Source organism: Manacus vitellinus, unplaced genomic scaffold, assembly GCF_001715985.3.
Source record: "Manacus vitellinus isolate BGI_N305 unplaced genomic scaffold, ASM171598v3 scaffold_25_pilon, whole genome shotgun sequence".
Classification (NCBI taxonomy): Eukaryota; Metazoa; Chordata; class Aves; order Passeriformes; family Pipridae; genus Manacus; species Manacus vitellinus.
Window position 1 is genome coordinate 3,522,777 of NW_021939882.1, and position 13,402 is coordinate 3,536,178.

The following is a 13,402-nucleotide window of genomic DNA, read 5'->3' on the forward strand; positions in this document are numbered from 1 at the left end:
AATTATACACAGACAATACTTTGAATACTTCATAAGTTGAGGTATTTCCAAAGCAAGATTACCTTTGCCAAAAAAACTAAAAAAAAAATAAAAAGAGAGAAATTCCAAATGCATGTCAGTTCAACCTCCTTTTTTCTTTCCCAATGGTACCAAAAAAATCTGCAATTTAGGGCAGCATAGAACTGAAAAAAAAATGTACCTGTGTTGCAACAGCTTCATCTACAGACAACTGAAAGAGGGTGCCCACCCCAGCTGACCATGCAACAGGTGCACAACGTGACTTTTCCTCATCAAAACCAAAGTTTCTTATTCTGAGTAAGCACCTCTTCCCCATTATTTACTGCAGGAAATAGTCTCTTTCTAAATTTACCTTTCAGTGAATCATTTTCAGCCCTCATTATGTCAATTAGTGAGTTCTCCAGTGAATGCATGTCGAAAGTCCTCGTGCGATCCTGCAAGCAAATACAAACAGAGCCAGTTTAGGCAACACTCAGCGTTAAACGAGACCATCTGAAACACAAAAACTTCAGTTTTCTTCTACCTTACTACAGCAGAATGAAGCAAAAACCATACACCAAAGGCAGGCTGATACAGGAATATTAAAAATTAGAATATTCTTAAATAAAAATCTGATCTATAGTTATTGGAACCAATCATTTAAGAACCCAATTCAATATTTAGTTTGCATTGCTTTCTACACAGCAAAACTTTGTTAAAAGTAATTTCACAGTTAGGAAGTAAAGATCATATCCTGGGAGACAGAATTGCAAGGACAAATCATAAAACAGGTATTTCAGTCCAAATTTAAGAAATTTTAAATTCCAGAAACATGTAGAATTTCCTCCACCTAAACAACTATCTCGACACCTGAAATAATTGAATTCTGTGCAGTCAGTTCAAATTCTACATCATTCTAAGGTATTCCACACAAGTAGGAGTGTTCCAAACAGTCTCATTTACTGGGTGACAACTTTGCTTTGATTTTTAATTCTGTGAATTCACAAGTTTGGCATTCCAAGCATTTCTAAAATTAAAGGAGGACTCAACAGATGGGAGGCACAATGTCTCCTGTACTTTACTGCTTCATTACCTCCAGCCACCTGAAGTATATTACTACATATTTCTGCTTCCTATTAATCAAAGGCATCATTTAACACATGGGTCACACTTTCTCAATCAAACAACAAATTCCACATCCTATAAATCTGATGTTACAGCAACATAAAATATCCTGGCACTGCCTTATTTTAATCGGCAAATTCAGAATAACTGAAATTTCTTGTAAACTCTGAAATCTTTACAGTACCTTATAAGGTCACAAAGGGAGGCAAAAAGTCACCATAGGTCCCAAAATTATTCACTTATCCATGTTATCTGTGTATTTATACATTTGGATTTGGAAAAAAAATTATACAATTATATTAATCCACCTTTAATTTAGTTTTTCTCTGTCCAAGAAGCGCTCTAGCATCAATTCTAAAGATTTTATTTCATTCCTGTTCTAAGGACTCCCCTCTGAACCAAGATCAAGCATTAGAAAGTATCTGTTCTAACAAGAAAGCAAAAGGTGAGTAGTTCAAAACAGACATTTTTTTGCTTTAAGCTGCTTCTCCACAACTATTGTTATTATAGCTCCAAATAATGTTTTTTGTCCCTATCACTGGCTGTGAAGCTGAAGTTTCTCCAAAGCACACAGATCCCGCTTGGAACATTTTTAAAAAGCAGTGGTGAAGTAAAAAAGGGTATTGCAGAGGCTAGTGTGGATCAGGTTATAATGGCCTTTACTCCAGTGCTGAAGCAGCAGCGACTGCGTGTTGTAAGGGGGGTTCTTGATATCACACAGATCAGATCCAAAATGATCAGTCATTCTGGACTTTAAATATCTCATACTATTTGAAAAGCAGTGACACACCAGCTCCTAGAGTCCTGATCCATTTCCAAGTTGTAAGTTACATTCTGACCACTAAAAAACCCACTGTTTTTCAATTAAATTTCCTGGTATTTGTCCTCTCTTCAGAACAGTTTATTACTGAGACAGAACAGGCGATGTATTTCAACCCGGATGTGCTGCATTTCAAATAGCATTAGAAAGCCCAGGGTTTGGAACCAGTTGCTTTATTAGTCTAGCAAATATCAAATTTACTATAAAAAGCAAAGCACTGCCCTGTCTCTCCTCAGTATTTATTTCCGTGGTCATTTCTATTACAAGATAATTGAGGCACCTCAGAGAAACCATCGCGAGCATTTAAATTCTAAAACTCAGTGTTTTACACATTTCTTCCTTTATAAGCAGTATTTAGTTTATTGTTTTGACTTCTTCTAGTTCATACCTTAGTTCACTCTCTAGTTACATTAAAATCCTTTAGCAGGACTGAGTACAAGTCCTGGGGTCTTGGATCCATTAGGATTCAACAGCTGGGAAACTCAGCAATGGGCACTAGAAGACAATATCTGCATTTCCAGCAGTCCTCACAACAGGACAACAGAAAATAGCCTAAAACACAGGTTGGAGAAAACCTGACATCCCTCAGTAGCTTCTCCTTCCTGCATACTGGCTTTCAGCACGTTGTATTAACATCAAGTGCACCCCGTAAACAGCTACAAAATTCTTATTTCACAAAGTGCAGAACCTAAGTGTTTCCATGTCTTTGTGGAATTGTGGCACTTAACATTTCAGTTGTCTGAGAGACACGAAGGGAGTAATCCAGGCCAAGTAATTTCCAGTTTATTGTGCTGTGTATGTGCTGGAACACGTGAGCCACAGCGAGTCTCTTCTCCCTAAAACGTCTTTGTTGGGTTGAGCTGTAAACAAAGGCTTTGCTGCAATGGTAAGTTCTCAACACTGAGAACAGAGAATTTAAATATTTGAGGGGAGAAAGTGGAATTGAACTGGTTAGCTAACAGGGACATCACATTCTCCAATAGAAGTTTTTTGTGGTGAGGAGTTTACAGTTTTCCCTTTCTGAGGGAAGCAGCAAGGTGTCACTTTTTCAGTGTAAGGTCCATAAGCTGCAAATCACACTGCAAACACTTTAAAACATGACCCTGTGCACCGATACAAAAGATTAACTGGTCAGCAGCTATTGGCAATCCCATAAAAGGAGGAACAGCTAAAATGTGGCCCACACTTAAACACTCCAGTGGTTCCAGTCACTTGTCACAGCACTGGAGATTTCCAGAGGCTGGAGCACCCTCAAAATGCTGCCATGTTACTGTTTCTTGCCTATTTTTCCAGCTTTCCATTTCTAATCATCACTGTCCATGCATGGTGCTGAATGGCCCCTGGGAAGATCGGCCTTAGGCTTGGCTTGTTGGAGTTTGCTCCTCCGTGTCTTTGCTTATCAATTAGGAGAGAGCAAACCATGTTAAACACAACTATTGAATGTTGACATATTCCTGAAAGTAATGCAGCAGTTCCCCACTCTGGAAATGCAGAGAAATTCAAGAATTTGCTATGTCAGTAACCCTGTGTACATCTAGGCAATGACAAGATGTCAGTCCTAAATTAAGACCAGCCAAAACACTAAGCTCAATTGGGTCAGAGGTTTGTACAGTGCTTATAAGAAAAAAAAAAATCCATTAATTTAGTTGATTACTTGCCCAGATATTGAAAGTCACCATTGGTAGTTTTTAGAATTTTTATACAAATTCAAGTCCTTTTATAGCAAAAATGTTTTGAAAACAGTAGCCCAGATTTCATCAGTCTTAACTTCCAAGATGGCCAGTGCATTTTATGAGAAACACATCTGAAATCTATCCATGTATTATATACCTGAAGTAAAATTAAAGGCTGGTAAAGGCTAATGGTAGTGGCCATATCACTGAAGAAATGCCTAACTCTACATTTCACTCCATAACATCAAAAATAGCTGTAACAGTCAAGATACTGATCATGAACTGGTAACTAGATGTGATACATTTTATTTATGAGTTATAAAGCACATAAACCATACTGTGCCTAGGAAAAAACTGATGTTTTCTTTAAAAGACTTCATGCAGAGAGAATTAATAACAACATGGTGGTGGTTTTAATGAATCAATTCACAAAGTTACAGTGCTTTCCATGGAGCTGAACTGCTCACTGGATACTTATTTATTTATTTAGAAAATAAATAGGGGTAATGATTACCCTGGACTAAAGCAGAGTGTGCAAACTTCAGTAACAAAATGTGGCTACCACAGCCTGGTATTATTTCCCTGGCTTGATCACAATAAGTTGGGCTTTACACGAGTTTGTTTAGGGCATCTAAAATTTTGCTTTATCAGAGGGCTCAAAGGACACACACATTTAGACCTGGGAAACAGAACTGAGGCAGACAGACATCATGTTAAACACAAGGCCACCAAAAAATAAAAAAAAAAGAAAAAGAGAAAACCAAACCAAACATACAAGAAACCAATCAAACAAACACCACTGAGCAACAAAAAGAAAGAAACCTGCAGTCTTAATACATGACTATGTTTAAAATTTCAGTCAACATTTCAAAAGACATTCATTACACATGATTTTGAACTAACAGTGCTGTTTTCACAATATACAAGAAGTGACAGCCAGCAGATCTGGTTAAGAATGAGCTATGGAGACTCTGAATGTTCTACAACAACAAACAAAACAGTTTTGGACTATAAACTGGCCATCTCTTTCTACAGAAAAATAAAATTATTCTGATTCTTCTACTGTCTAGAAATAATTTGTAAGTGCATAGACTGTTCCTAATAATGCAACCTCACTGCAAAGAGAGAAGAATTCAGGACTTTCATGTCATGACTTTGTCCTTGGACTCCTGCAGCCTGGGCAAACCACTTCACCTCTGTGACTACAGTGATCTCCCCCCTGGCACCTACATTATTTTATGTTTAGAGATCTTGTAAGAAATGGAGCCACTGGTACAGAGGAAATCACTAAATTCTAATCCCTATTCCAATTTTATTTCCCCAAGTCCAAAAACATTTCATTCCAAAAAGAAAGTCACTTGGTGCAAAGCACGTACGAGATATACTGGGACATCCTCCCATGCAAAAGAAATTAAATGAATTTTTCATGCACAGGAAGACATTGCACTTTAAAAGCTCATGCCTAAATTCTTTTGCACGTCAGAAAGATGTACATTCAACTTAACTATGAAAGTGCAGATTTATTATATTTAATCTGCACCCACAGCACTACCATCACCTGAACAATTAAGATTCCAGAACCTGAGAGTTTCTATTCAGTACTTCCCATGAAGGGCCTCCCAGGGCTAAATCCCCAAATGTACAAAAAGTCAAGTCTGGCAAGGTATGAGCTCTTGTTGGTAGCTAAGTCCGGGCCTGATCTCTTAAAATAAGGTTTATCTGAAGGCCAGGGCATCAATAATAATGCCAAAGATGCCACTGCACCAAGTGATTTACTGAAGGTGACTAAGGAGTATTTATGGAGTAGCTGCAAGTGGGGCTTGTTTCATACATTTAAATATTTGTCAAACCAGATTATTTATGCAAATCAAAAAACTCACAACTACATTTGTACCCTCATTATAGCACAAGAAGCCTGAAACTTTCTGAAACCTTGTTCCTGTTTCCCATAAGGCAAAAGCTGTGTGTCTCAGGCACAGTAAGGTGTACAGGGCGAGGCAATATCATCATATTTATCATCATAAATACAAGTTCCACATTTTTCTTTTAACTGCAAAACAAATTTGGACTTGATTATGCTTCTGGGTAAGCTTCTCCTCCTTCCCACCACCCTGCAAATGCTGTATTCCAGCTTCCAGTTCAGTATCCAGTGAATTAAAAGCTTTGAATAAACAGGTTTTTCCTGAAAGGATGTTGCTGTATTCTGCCCGAATCATCTTTTATAGTTTCACCAGGGAACAATAAGAAGGAGCTGGAAAAGTTAAGTGGCACATCAGACAGGAGTTTTTTTGGGGAGGGCACAATTCTGGTTTAGTCAAACTTGAACTTTTTAAGTGTTAGAAATGACAGACCTTTATATACATTTCCAGTAACGTGTCTGATTCTATTTTAGCCACAAATTAAGTTTTCTATGTATCTTCTAGAAAATACTTCCCATAATATCTTGTGTTCTCACTCTTTATACTGGGCTGCTAAGTCTGCAACTTTCAAAGCAAAATGCTTAATAAGAGTACTCCTTTTAATCTTAGGAAAAGACAAACATAATTCAAATAGCTTCTAACAAAAGCTCTCTTTAAACAGAAACCCTGAGGTCAAAAACACACAGGAGGGCCAAAGCCCAAGTATTAACGTCAGTAGTAAGTTTATAAAACAAGAACAGTGTTAACTTCCACAGCACTTAACTTGTGCATGTCATACCACATTAGAGTGCTGCTAATCCCACAGATCAGTAGCTGTGGGGAACAGCACACAAAACACTAATTACTACACAACTGATGTAGTTATAGAAAAATGGGTGAACAGGTTTAAAAATCCAACTTTAAGTATTTATTCTATTTTCAAATGATAGCTTGAGATTTCTTGGAATAATTGCTGTTGCTAGAATAAAAATGGCATTCTGCAAAACAAATAACCTCTTTTTATGCAACCAGCTCTCGTGAGTTATGAAAAGGTTCCTCAAAACCAACTATTAAAATAAAGGGGCATGGTAAAGAAATTTACTTGCAAAATCTTTTCAAGAGGAAAGTTTAGCAAGTGCATTCAAGAGGTTATTTTTTAATTCCAGTTCCCTGTGAATTTGTTCAATGCACTTATTAAACCAACCCATTTCTGTGGGCAAACAAATGCTGACGTACAGCTCAGAATTCAAACACATTTTGTAATCACGTATGTGTTTTCTCAAACATTCCATATCTGCCTGGGGGAAGAGCAAGTCTCTCTGGCACAGCCCCTGGATGGATTTGGAAGGGGTTATATACCTGGAAACCAGCCACTGTAGAAGAAAGGAAAAAACATTTTGAACAAGTGGATATAATGAACTGCTCTCATGCACAAAAATTCTTTGAAATGGGCAGTTATTTTCAAGCCTGATTCCGGGAAGAAACACAAATTATTTTTAAGCATTTTTACAGAACGCTATTGCTTCACTTGCTTGTGTTTTCAGAGACCAATTTAAAAAACATCGTCACACATTGAAGATGAGATCTGGAAACCTGGAAATGCCTATCAAAGCAAGATTTATGCATTGCATAACAGGCAGGATGTTCCACTCATGAGGAAGTGCAAGTACACAGCAAAAGGAAAGCCAAAACAATCTCGAAGGCAGTGCTGCCCTAAAACACAATTACTGAGCACCCAGTTTGTCAGTGCTGCTGGGAGACAAGTAGAAGGAATTATTTTAAAAATCAGTAACTTGGAAAGATGCAATAGTCACAGCCAAAGCATTTTCATGTATTAAATCTCAAGGAAGCCTGTCAAAGCCAAAAGACTCCATTTCTTTTCTTTTTAATTTTAATTCAGGAACCATTTTTTCATTTGGAGACCATTTCCTTTTCAAACGAACACACAAAGAACAATGGCTTTTCTCTTTTCAAAAGACCTTTGAAGGGGGAAGCCTGCCCAGTGGCTAAAGCACAACATCAAAACTTAATTTCATTAACAGATCTGGTAAGTCTTCTCTGACCTTGCTTTCAGTTCCAAGACATTCCTACAGACATGCTACTTCTGAAACATTAGGAGACAGAATTCCAAATGGAAAACACTTAGAACAGAAAGCACAGGGTTTGCATGCAGCCCTCCATACCAAGCACGGCATCATCAAATTGCAAGGTTATCTAAGAGATCACCACAGTATTTTCCTTTCATCTGAGCCATTTGGAGCACCTACTTCATCCCAAGAATCGAAGGGCCACGGGCAGATATGTTTGAAGTGAGCAGGAATTCACATCAGTGGCTTATAGGGATATTATGCAACATCATCCTCTTCAAAGAGGAAACAAGCATTTACTCCTGGTTACCCTAAGATTCCCATCAAAACAGACAGAATTCTGTGTGTCAGCAAGCTTTGGAGTAGAGACAACCTCTGTGAAAAAAAGAAAGTGATCCCCAAATATTTGCAGTTGCTGGTTTGCATTTTGCCTTCCAAAGAAACTAATTTTCACTAGATTGCAGCAACACTCGTTAATGATTTAAGCAGCAAAACATAAATATTAAATGAAAGGGATAGTTGTATCAAATTACTCCATTATGTTGCTGCAGCAAAGACAGCTTTCAACTATTTCCTAAACAGGAATCTAAGAAGATTCCAGTAACAAAATAGCCTTGTCCAGTACATGATTGCTACCACGTCTAGTACATGAAGGATACTTCATATAAAGATAGATAGATGCATGAACACAAATATATAATATCCTAAAGTCCTTATTCTGCTTTGAGGCAGGCATAGAATCAGCATAATCAAGGAAAAAATAAAAAAATAAAAAGACATCAAAGGTCAAATTTTACATCATTTGTTTCCAGCAATTCAAGAATTCTGTGTGCTTTCAACACTCAGCTAAGTGACCAAAGGAGCTAAAGATTTTATAAAAAAAAAAAAAAAAGAAAGTTATAAAAAGCAGTTGTCCATGATGGCTTCAAAATTAATCAGCATCTTTCTAGGGCTGCAGTGCTGAAGTCCTGTTTTGCTGCCCTGCCCTTTTCCTCACAGAAGTGACAGTACCGGACTGGAAAGCACTTCACTCCACACTTTCCTTTTCTTGGCACGAAGGAGTGTCAGACTTGGTCTTGACATGTACAGCTTCATCTGAGTGTTTATGTAAACAGACACCACCATGCTACACAAAAATCATTTCTTTACCACGATCAAACTACATGTGTCTGCTATTTTATGTCTGGAACGGCATCCACAAGTCAAGGTTGACTTTGCCAGTTTTCTCTAATTTCCTTGATGCCGATCCAAGCACGTTTCTATCCCTGTGTATATATTTGGGGCTTATACACAGCAGCAAGGACACACTTGATCTCATTCTGTCACTCTGAACATCAGCTACGTGTCAGGGTACAGAGTGAATCAAACCCTGAGCCAAGTCTCGCTGCAGTGAGGCTGAAAAAAGACCAGCTCCAGCTGTGCCCTTTTTCTAATGGTTTCAGTGTAGAAATTCCATATGCTGGATACAGGTTGATTATATTTATTACAAATCCTGACATTAAAATCAATTATTACTATATGCATTCTAAATTTAGAAGGGCTCTACCTGATATTGAACCAGCCAACAGCTCTGCAGCAGAAAAAAGGGCCCTAAAGGAAAGTTACTGCCAGAGCTGCTGTGCTGTCAGCAGGCCCTGCACAGCACCAAAAAACAGAACAGTTTGCAAAGAACCCAACTATCCACAAACCCACAAAGTCATTATTAAATGTATTTCTGTTTCTTTACACCATGAGACATATTATACAGTTTTTATCTTTGAAATTATATTAAAGTAGGTCACCCTGGGTGTCTTGCAGCATGGCCAGAAATACTGCAATCACGTTGAGATTTTTACTTTTGCCCTCATTTGAAGAGCTTGAAAAACAACCCTGGAAATGTAATAGAGCTCTTGGGTTGTTTAATTCACCCTAAAGGAGTTTACAAAAGGCACACACACACATAAAAGCTTGGTTTAACTAGTGGTCAGATGAAAAGAAGAGTACTTCTGGTTTAATTTCTACTGTAAATTAGGTTCAACATTATACAATTCTTTTCAAATGCATAACAAGTCAGCCCCGAAGGAGAGGCTGAACTGCCACTGCCTCCTGCCAGGAGAAGGCCATAGCAAAAATATAGGAGACCACCAACTGACACTGGTCCAGATCTAATTTTAGTGATGATTTAATGGCTTGTAACCAGAATTTGCTGCCATTACTGAGGAGAGCAAACTGCACCAATTACCATCCTGTATAAAAAAATCAAAGTTTCAAAAAAAAAAAAATGCTACACAAACTACATTGCACTGCAAGTCCATGTGACACTCGAAAACAAAATACACTTTTCTCAGATGTGGTACATTCTTGAGTATTTTAAAAGGCCTCAGATGTTTCATACTCCAACAGGCAACACTTTTTTTTCCTTATTCCTTTTTGTAGATACTTGCTGCTGGTAACTAAATTTCTTCATTGACTATTTCTGTCTGTGTGTTAGTATTAAGCTGAAGGAAAGTGGCTAATACAGGTGGCTGGTAGGCAATAGATATTTATCACCATCACTATTAAAAACCAACATGAATCACAGCTTGGAGGATCATTCCCATTATGACATTTCAAGTTCAATATGTTTTTTTTTTAAGTTGCAAGCACAGAAATCCTACAACCAGGCTGTGCTGTTCCAACACACTGCACTTCCCAGAACATTTTAATGCACTTTGGGGTCATTTTTCCTATGGACAGAACAGAGTGTGCTCACCTGAAAGGGAAAAATGTTGTCAGCTCTGTTCAAACTGTCTTCCATCCACGATTTTGGAGCGAAGGCCAAGCTGGGCCGGGCGTACTTCTGCAGCTGGATATGATTACTTGCAAAATTCTTCTTTAAGGGCGAGATGGAGTTCAAGGGTGTTATCCCTCCGTTCAGTCCCCGGCGGTGGTCTCGACCTTGGGACCCTCCCCACCCACCGTATCCGCCGCCGCCGGGGCTCCATGAGGATGGTGTGGGAGAAGGGCTTTGGTAGCTGCTCCATGGAGAAGGTGGCTTGTTAAGATTATTAGCCAAATGAGGCAACTGATTAAAAGCAGCATTTCTGTGTGTGAATGGAGGTGGGTGAGGACTTGCAGGAGACCTCCTCTGTTGCTGATGCTGATTGTGATGATGCTGAAAATGGGGGTGATGAGGGTGGTGCTGAGAGAGGGGTCCGATCTGGGGGGAAAAGCTACCACCAAAGCCAGGGCTGACGTGATGTGGAAAATTCTGAAACAGCAGAGCACCATTATTAGCTGAGGCAGTAGGGACCCCTCCCTGATGGAAAAAACTTGCATCTTCATTGATTATTGTAGAAGAAGAAGGAGGAATAGCTGCAGACCAGTTACTAAAACCAGTCAGAGAAGATGCAGTGGATGTCAAGGGCTGTGTTGAAGTACCGAGCCCCGAAGCCTCTTGATAATCAAATCCTGTTAACACCGGCGATTCTATTCTGATTTTCTCCTTTCCATTGCCATTCTCTGAAGAATTATCACCCTGATTTTCTTCAGTTTTAGCTTTCTCGGGTTCAGAGAGCATGCCTGCTTCCTGACTTTGACCAGGGGAAAGCTGCTGTTTTTCTAGGGACTCTTGCTTTTCCTGTTGCTGAGTTTTAGATTTTTCTGACCCCAGAATCTCATCCTGAATATTATGGGCAGCTGGAGCAGGAAAGAGCCAAGCTGACCCAGCACTACTGCCATTGGCAGCTGTGTTATTATTTATAAAAGCAGCAGGGCTGGGGGTTGCATTTTGATGATGGTGTGGAGGCTGCAGATGTGGATGAAATCTGACTGGAAAAGCTGACTTATTTCCAGTGTTGTTTTGCACTAACACTCCAAACCCGTAATCCCCCATTTATTATATTTAGGGTTTGAATCCTCCCTGTAAGAACAAGTTGATGTTTAGTGTTTAGCTTGTCCTCTTCTGAGGCAAGATTAGCAAGTATCCTGTTTTTCACTAGATATTCCAGTTTCTCCCTCCACGCTATTTGTTTCAGATTTGGATAAAGATGTTTTATCTTTTGCAAAAGATAGATTTCTTCAACTATTTCAATGTGTCAATTTGTGTCCGTTTCCTTCCTTTGGGCAGAAGGAAGGGAAAAATAAATCTTTGGTTCACAAAATAAGAGGTTTCCTTTTTCGAAAGGAAATGCACAGCAATGAGAGAAAAAGCTTCTGGCGAATAAGGATAAAGAGATTCTAACTATGCTGTTTTTTTCCTCCTCAGCAGCCTTGACTCGCCCATAAATGAGTTAAGAGGGAAGAAAAAAAATACAATGACGTCTGGTCCCTCAACCCCTTGGCAGCAAAAAATAGATTTAAATCTGGAATAATTTAATACATCTCTATAATCTAATATATATTTGTGTCCTGTTTAAAAAGAGTCTTTGCTGTGGACAAGGGAAAAATTTACCTCAGGATCTCAGCATTCAGAGGGTGAAAAGGGTAAGTGAGTTGCAGAAGAGGCTTTTCCCCCGTGCTGCTGGGTTTAACCTATTATATTTAGCAATAATATACACCGTGTGTGTGTATGTGTGTGTGTGTGTGGTTGTTTAAAGGGGTAAGATCTTATCTCAGGAAATCAGTATTCTATGTGTGCTGGGTGGGGAGTGAGTTGTGCAGAAGGGTGGATTCTTGATGCTGCTCCTTCTGGGCTGGGTTTCAGAGCTCGCCAGACTCGCTTCTTATTTATGATCCAATATTCGCGTGTCCTTCATAAGAGTCCTGGCTGTCCGAGGAGGGAGGTTTTCATCTCAGAAATCAGCATTCACCGCTCGGGGAAGGGAAGGGAGGGGACAGCGCAGGAGGAAGGGGAAGGAGGTTTCTCTTGCTCTCTGATGCCGGGAGGGTGTTTTGTGGTGCGGGGCTCGCCTCCTTCCCCGGGAATCGCGGCTTTCCCGCAGCCCAGCGAGCCCCTGGAGACGCGCTCCCTCCTCAGGCTCTCGGCGTCCAGCGGGGCCGGGCCGTGGGTGCCCCGCGTGTCCCCCCGCCCTCGCTCGAGCCGGGGGAGGCAGGAGGGGTTTTACCTCAGCAGCGCAGCAGCCTCCGGCAGGGAGGGGAAGGCGCGGCCGGCCGGGCTCCTCTCTCCCCCATGGAAGGTGTTTAAGCGGCTCTCATCCGGATTCGCAGGCGGGGTCGGGGCGGCTCTGTGTCCGGGGCGCAGCGCTGGGGCTTCCGGCGGCGGCTTGCTCGGGGCGCTCGCTGCCCTGGCGGCTGCTAGGTCTTCGGCTGCGGCGGCCGTGCCCCTCATGGACCGGCCGCACCGGGGGGGGGGGTTTCTCCGGCGGGGACGCTTGCTGCGAAGATCTGCAAGGACCAGGAGACCGACAGCCTTCGTAGCCCGGCGACGTGCCCCGGCGCGGAGCCTCCGCTGCCACAGCCTCGTTCGCGGTCTTTTTTTTTCCGTTGTTTGCTGCCGCCTCCCCCGCCGCCCGCACCCGGCGTCCGCCGCAGCCGTGCCTCGCTGGTCCCGCGCGGACCGCTGCCCAGCCCGTGCCGCCTGGACCCGAGCGGCCGCCCAAATTGACAACCAGCTGGCGGGGGCCGCGCGGCCGCTTCGGGGCGGGTGGCGGGCCGCGCCCCCGCCGCCCCGGCCCCGGCCCGCCCGCCCGGGTCGCTGCGCGCCGCCATGTTTGGTAAGGGCAGGAACACCCCGGCTGGGGGGCCGCCCCCGGCGCTCCGGTGCGCCCGCCCGCAGCGCGGCCGCCATGTTGAGTGTGGGCAAGAGGTCAGGCGGATGCCGGTGGGGCCGCCATCTTGGAGTGAGGAGCGCGGCGCCCGCCATGTTTGTGCAGGGCAGGGCGT

The 13,402-nt window shown here is 41.7% G+C and overlaps 1 protein-coding gene across 1 annotated transcript in view; it reads right to left on the bottom strand.

Annotated features, from left to right (window-relative positions):
- CPEB4 (cytoplasmic polyadenylation element binding protein 4) overlaps positions 1 to 12,687 on the bottom strand; it is a 42,124-nt gene extending 29,437 nt beyond the window's left edge. Inside the window, exons 1-2 of the mRNA XM_018073590.2 lie at positions 10,332 to 12,687; positions 371 to 452 (exon numbers count right to left, since the gene is read on the bottom strand). Of these exons, the coding sequence (XP_017929079.2) occupies positions 371 to 452; positions 10,332 to 11,453 (1,204 nt within the window). The 5' untranslated portion in view covers positions 11,454 to 12,687. The remainder of the gene's footprint in view (positions 1 to 370; positions 453 to 10,331) is intronic.
- Positions 12,688 to 13,402: the final 715 nt, after the last annotated feature.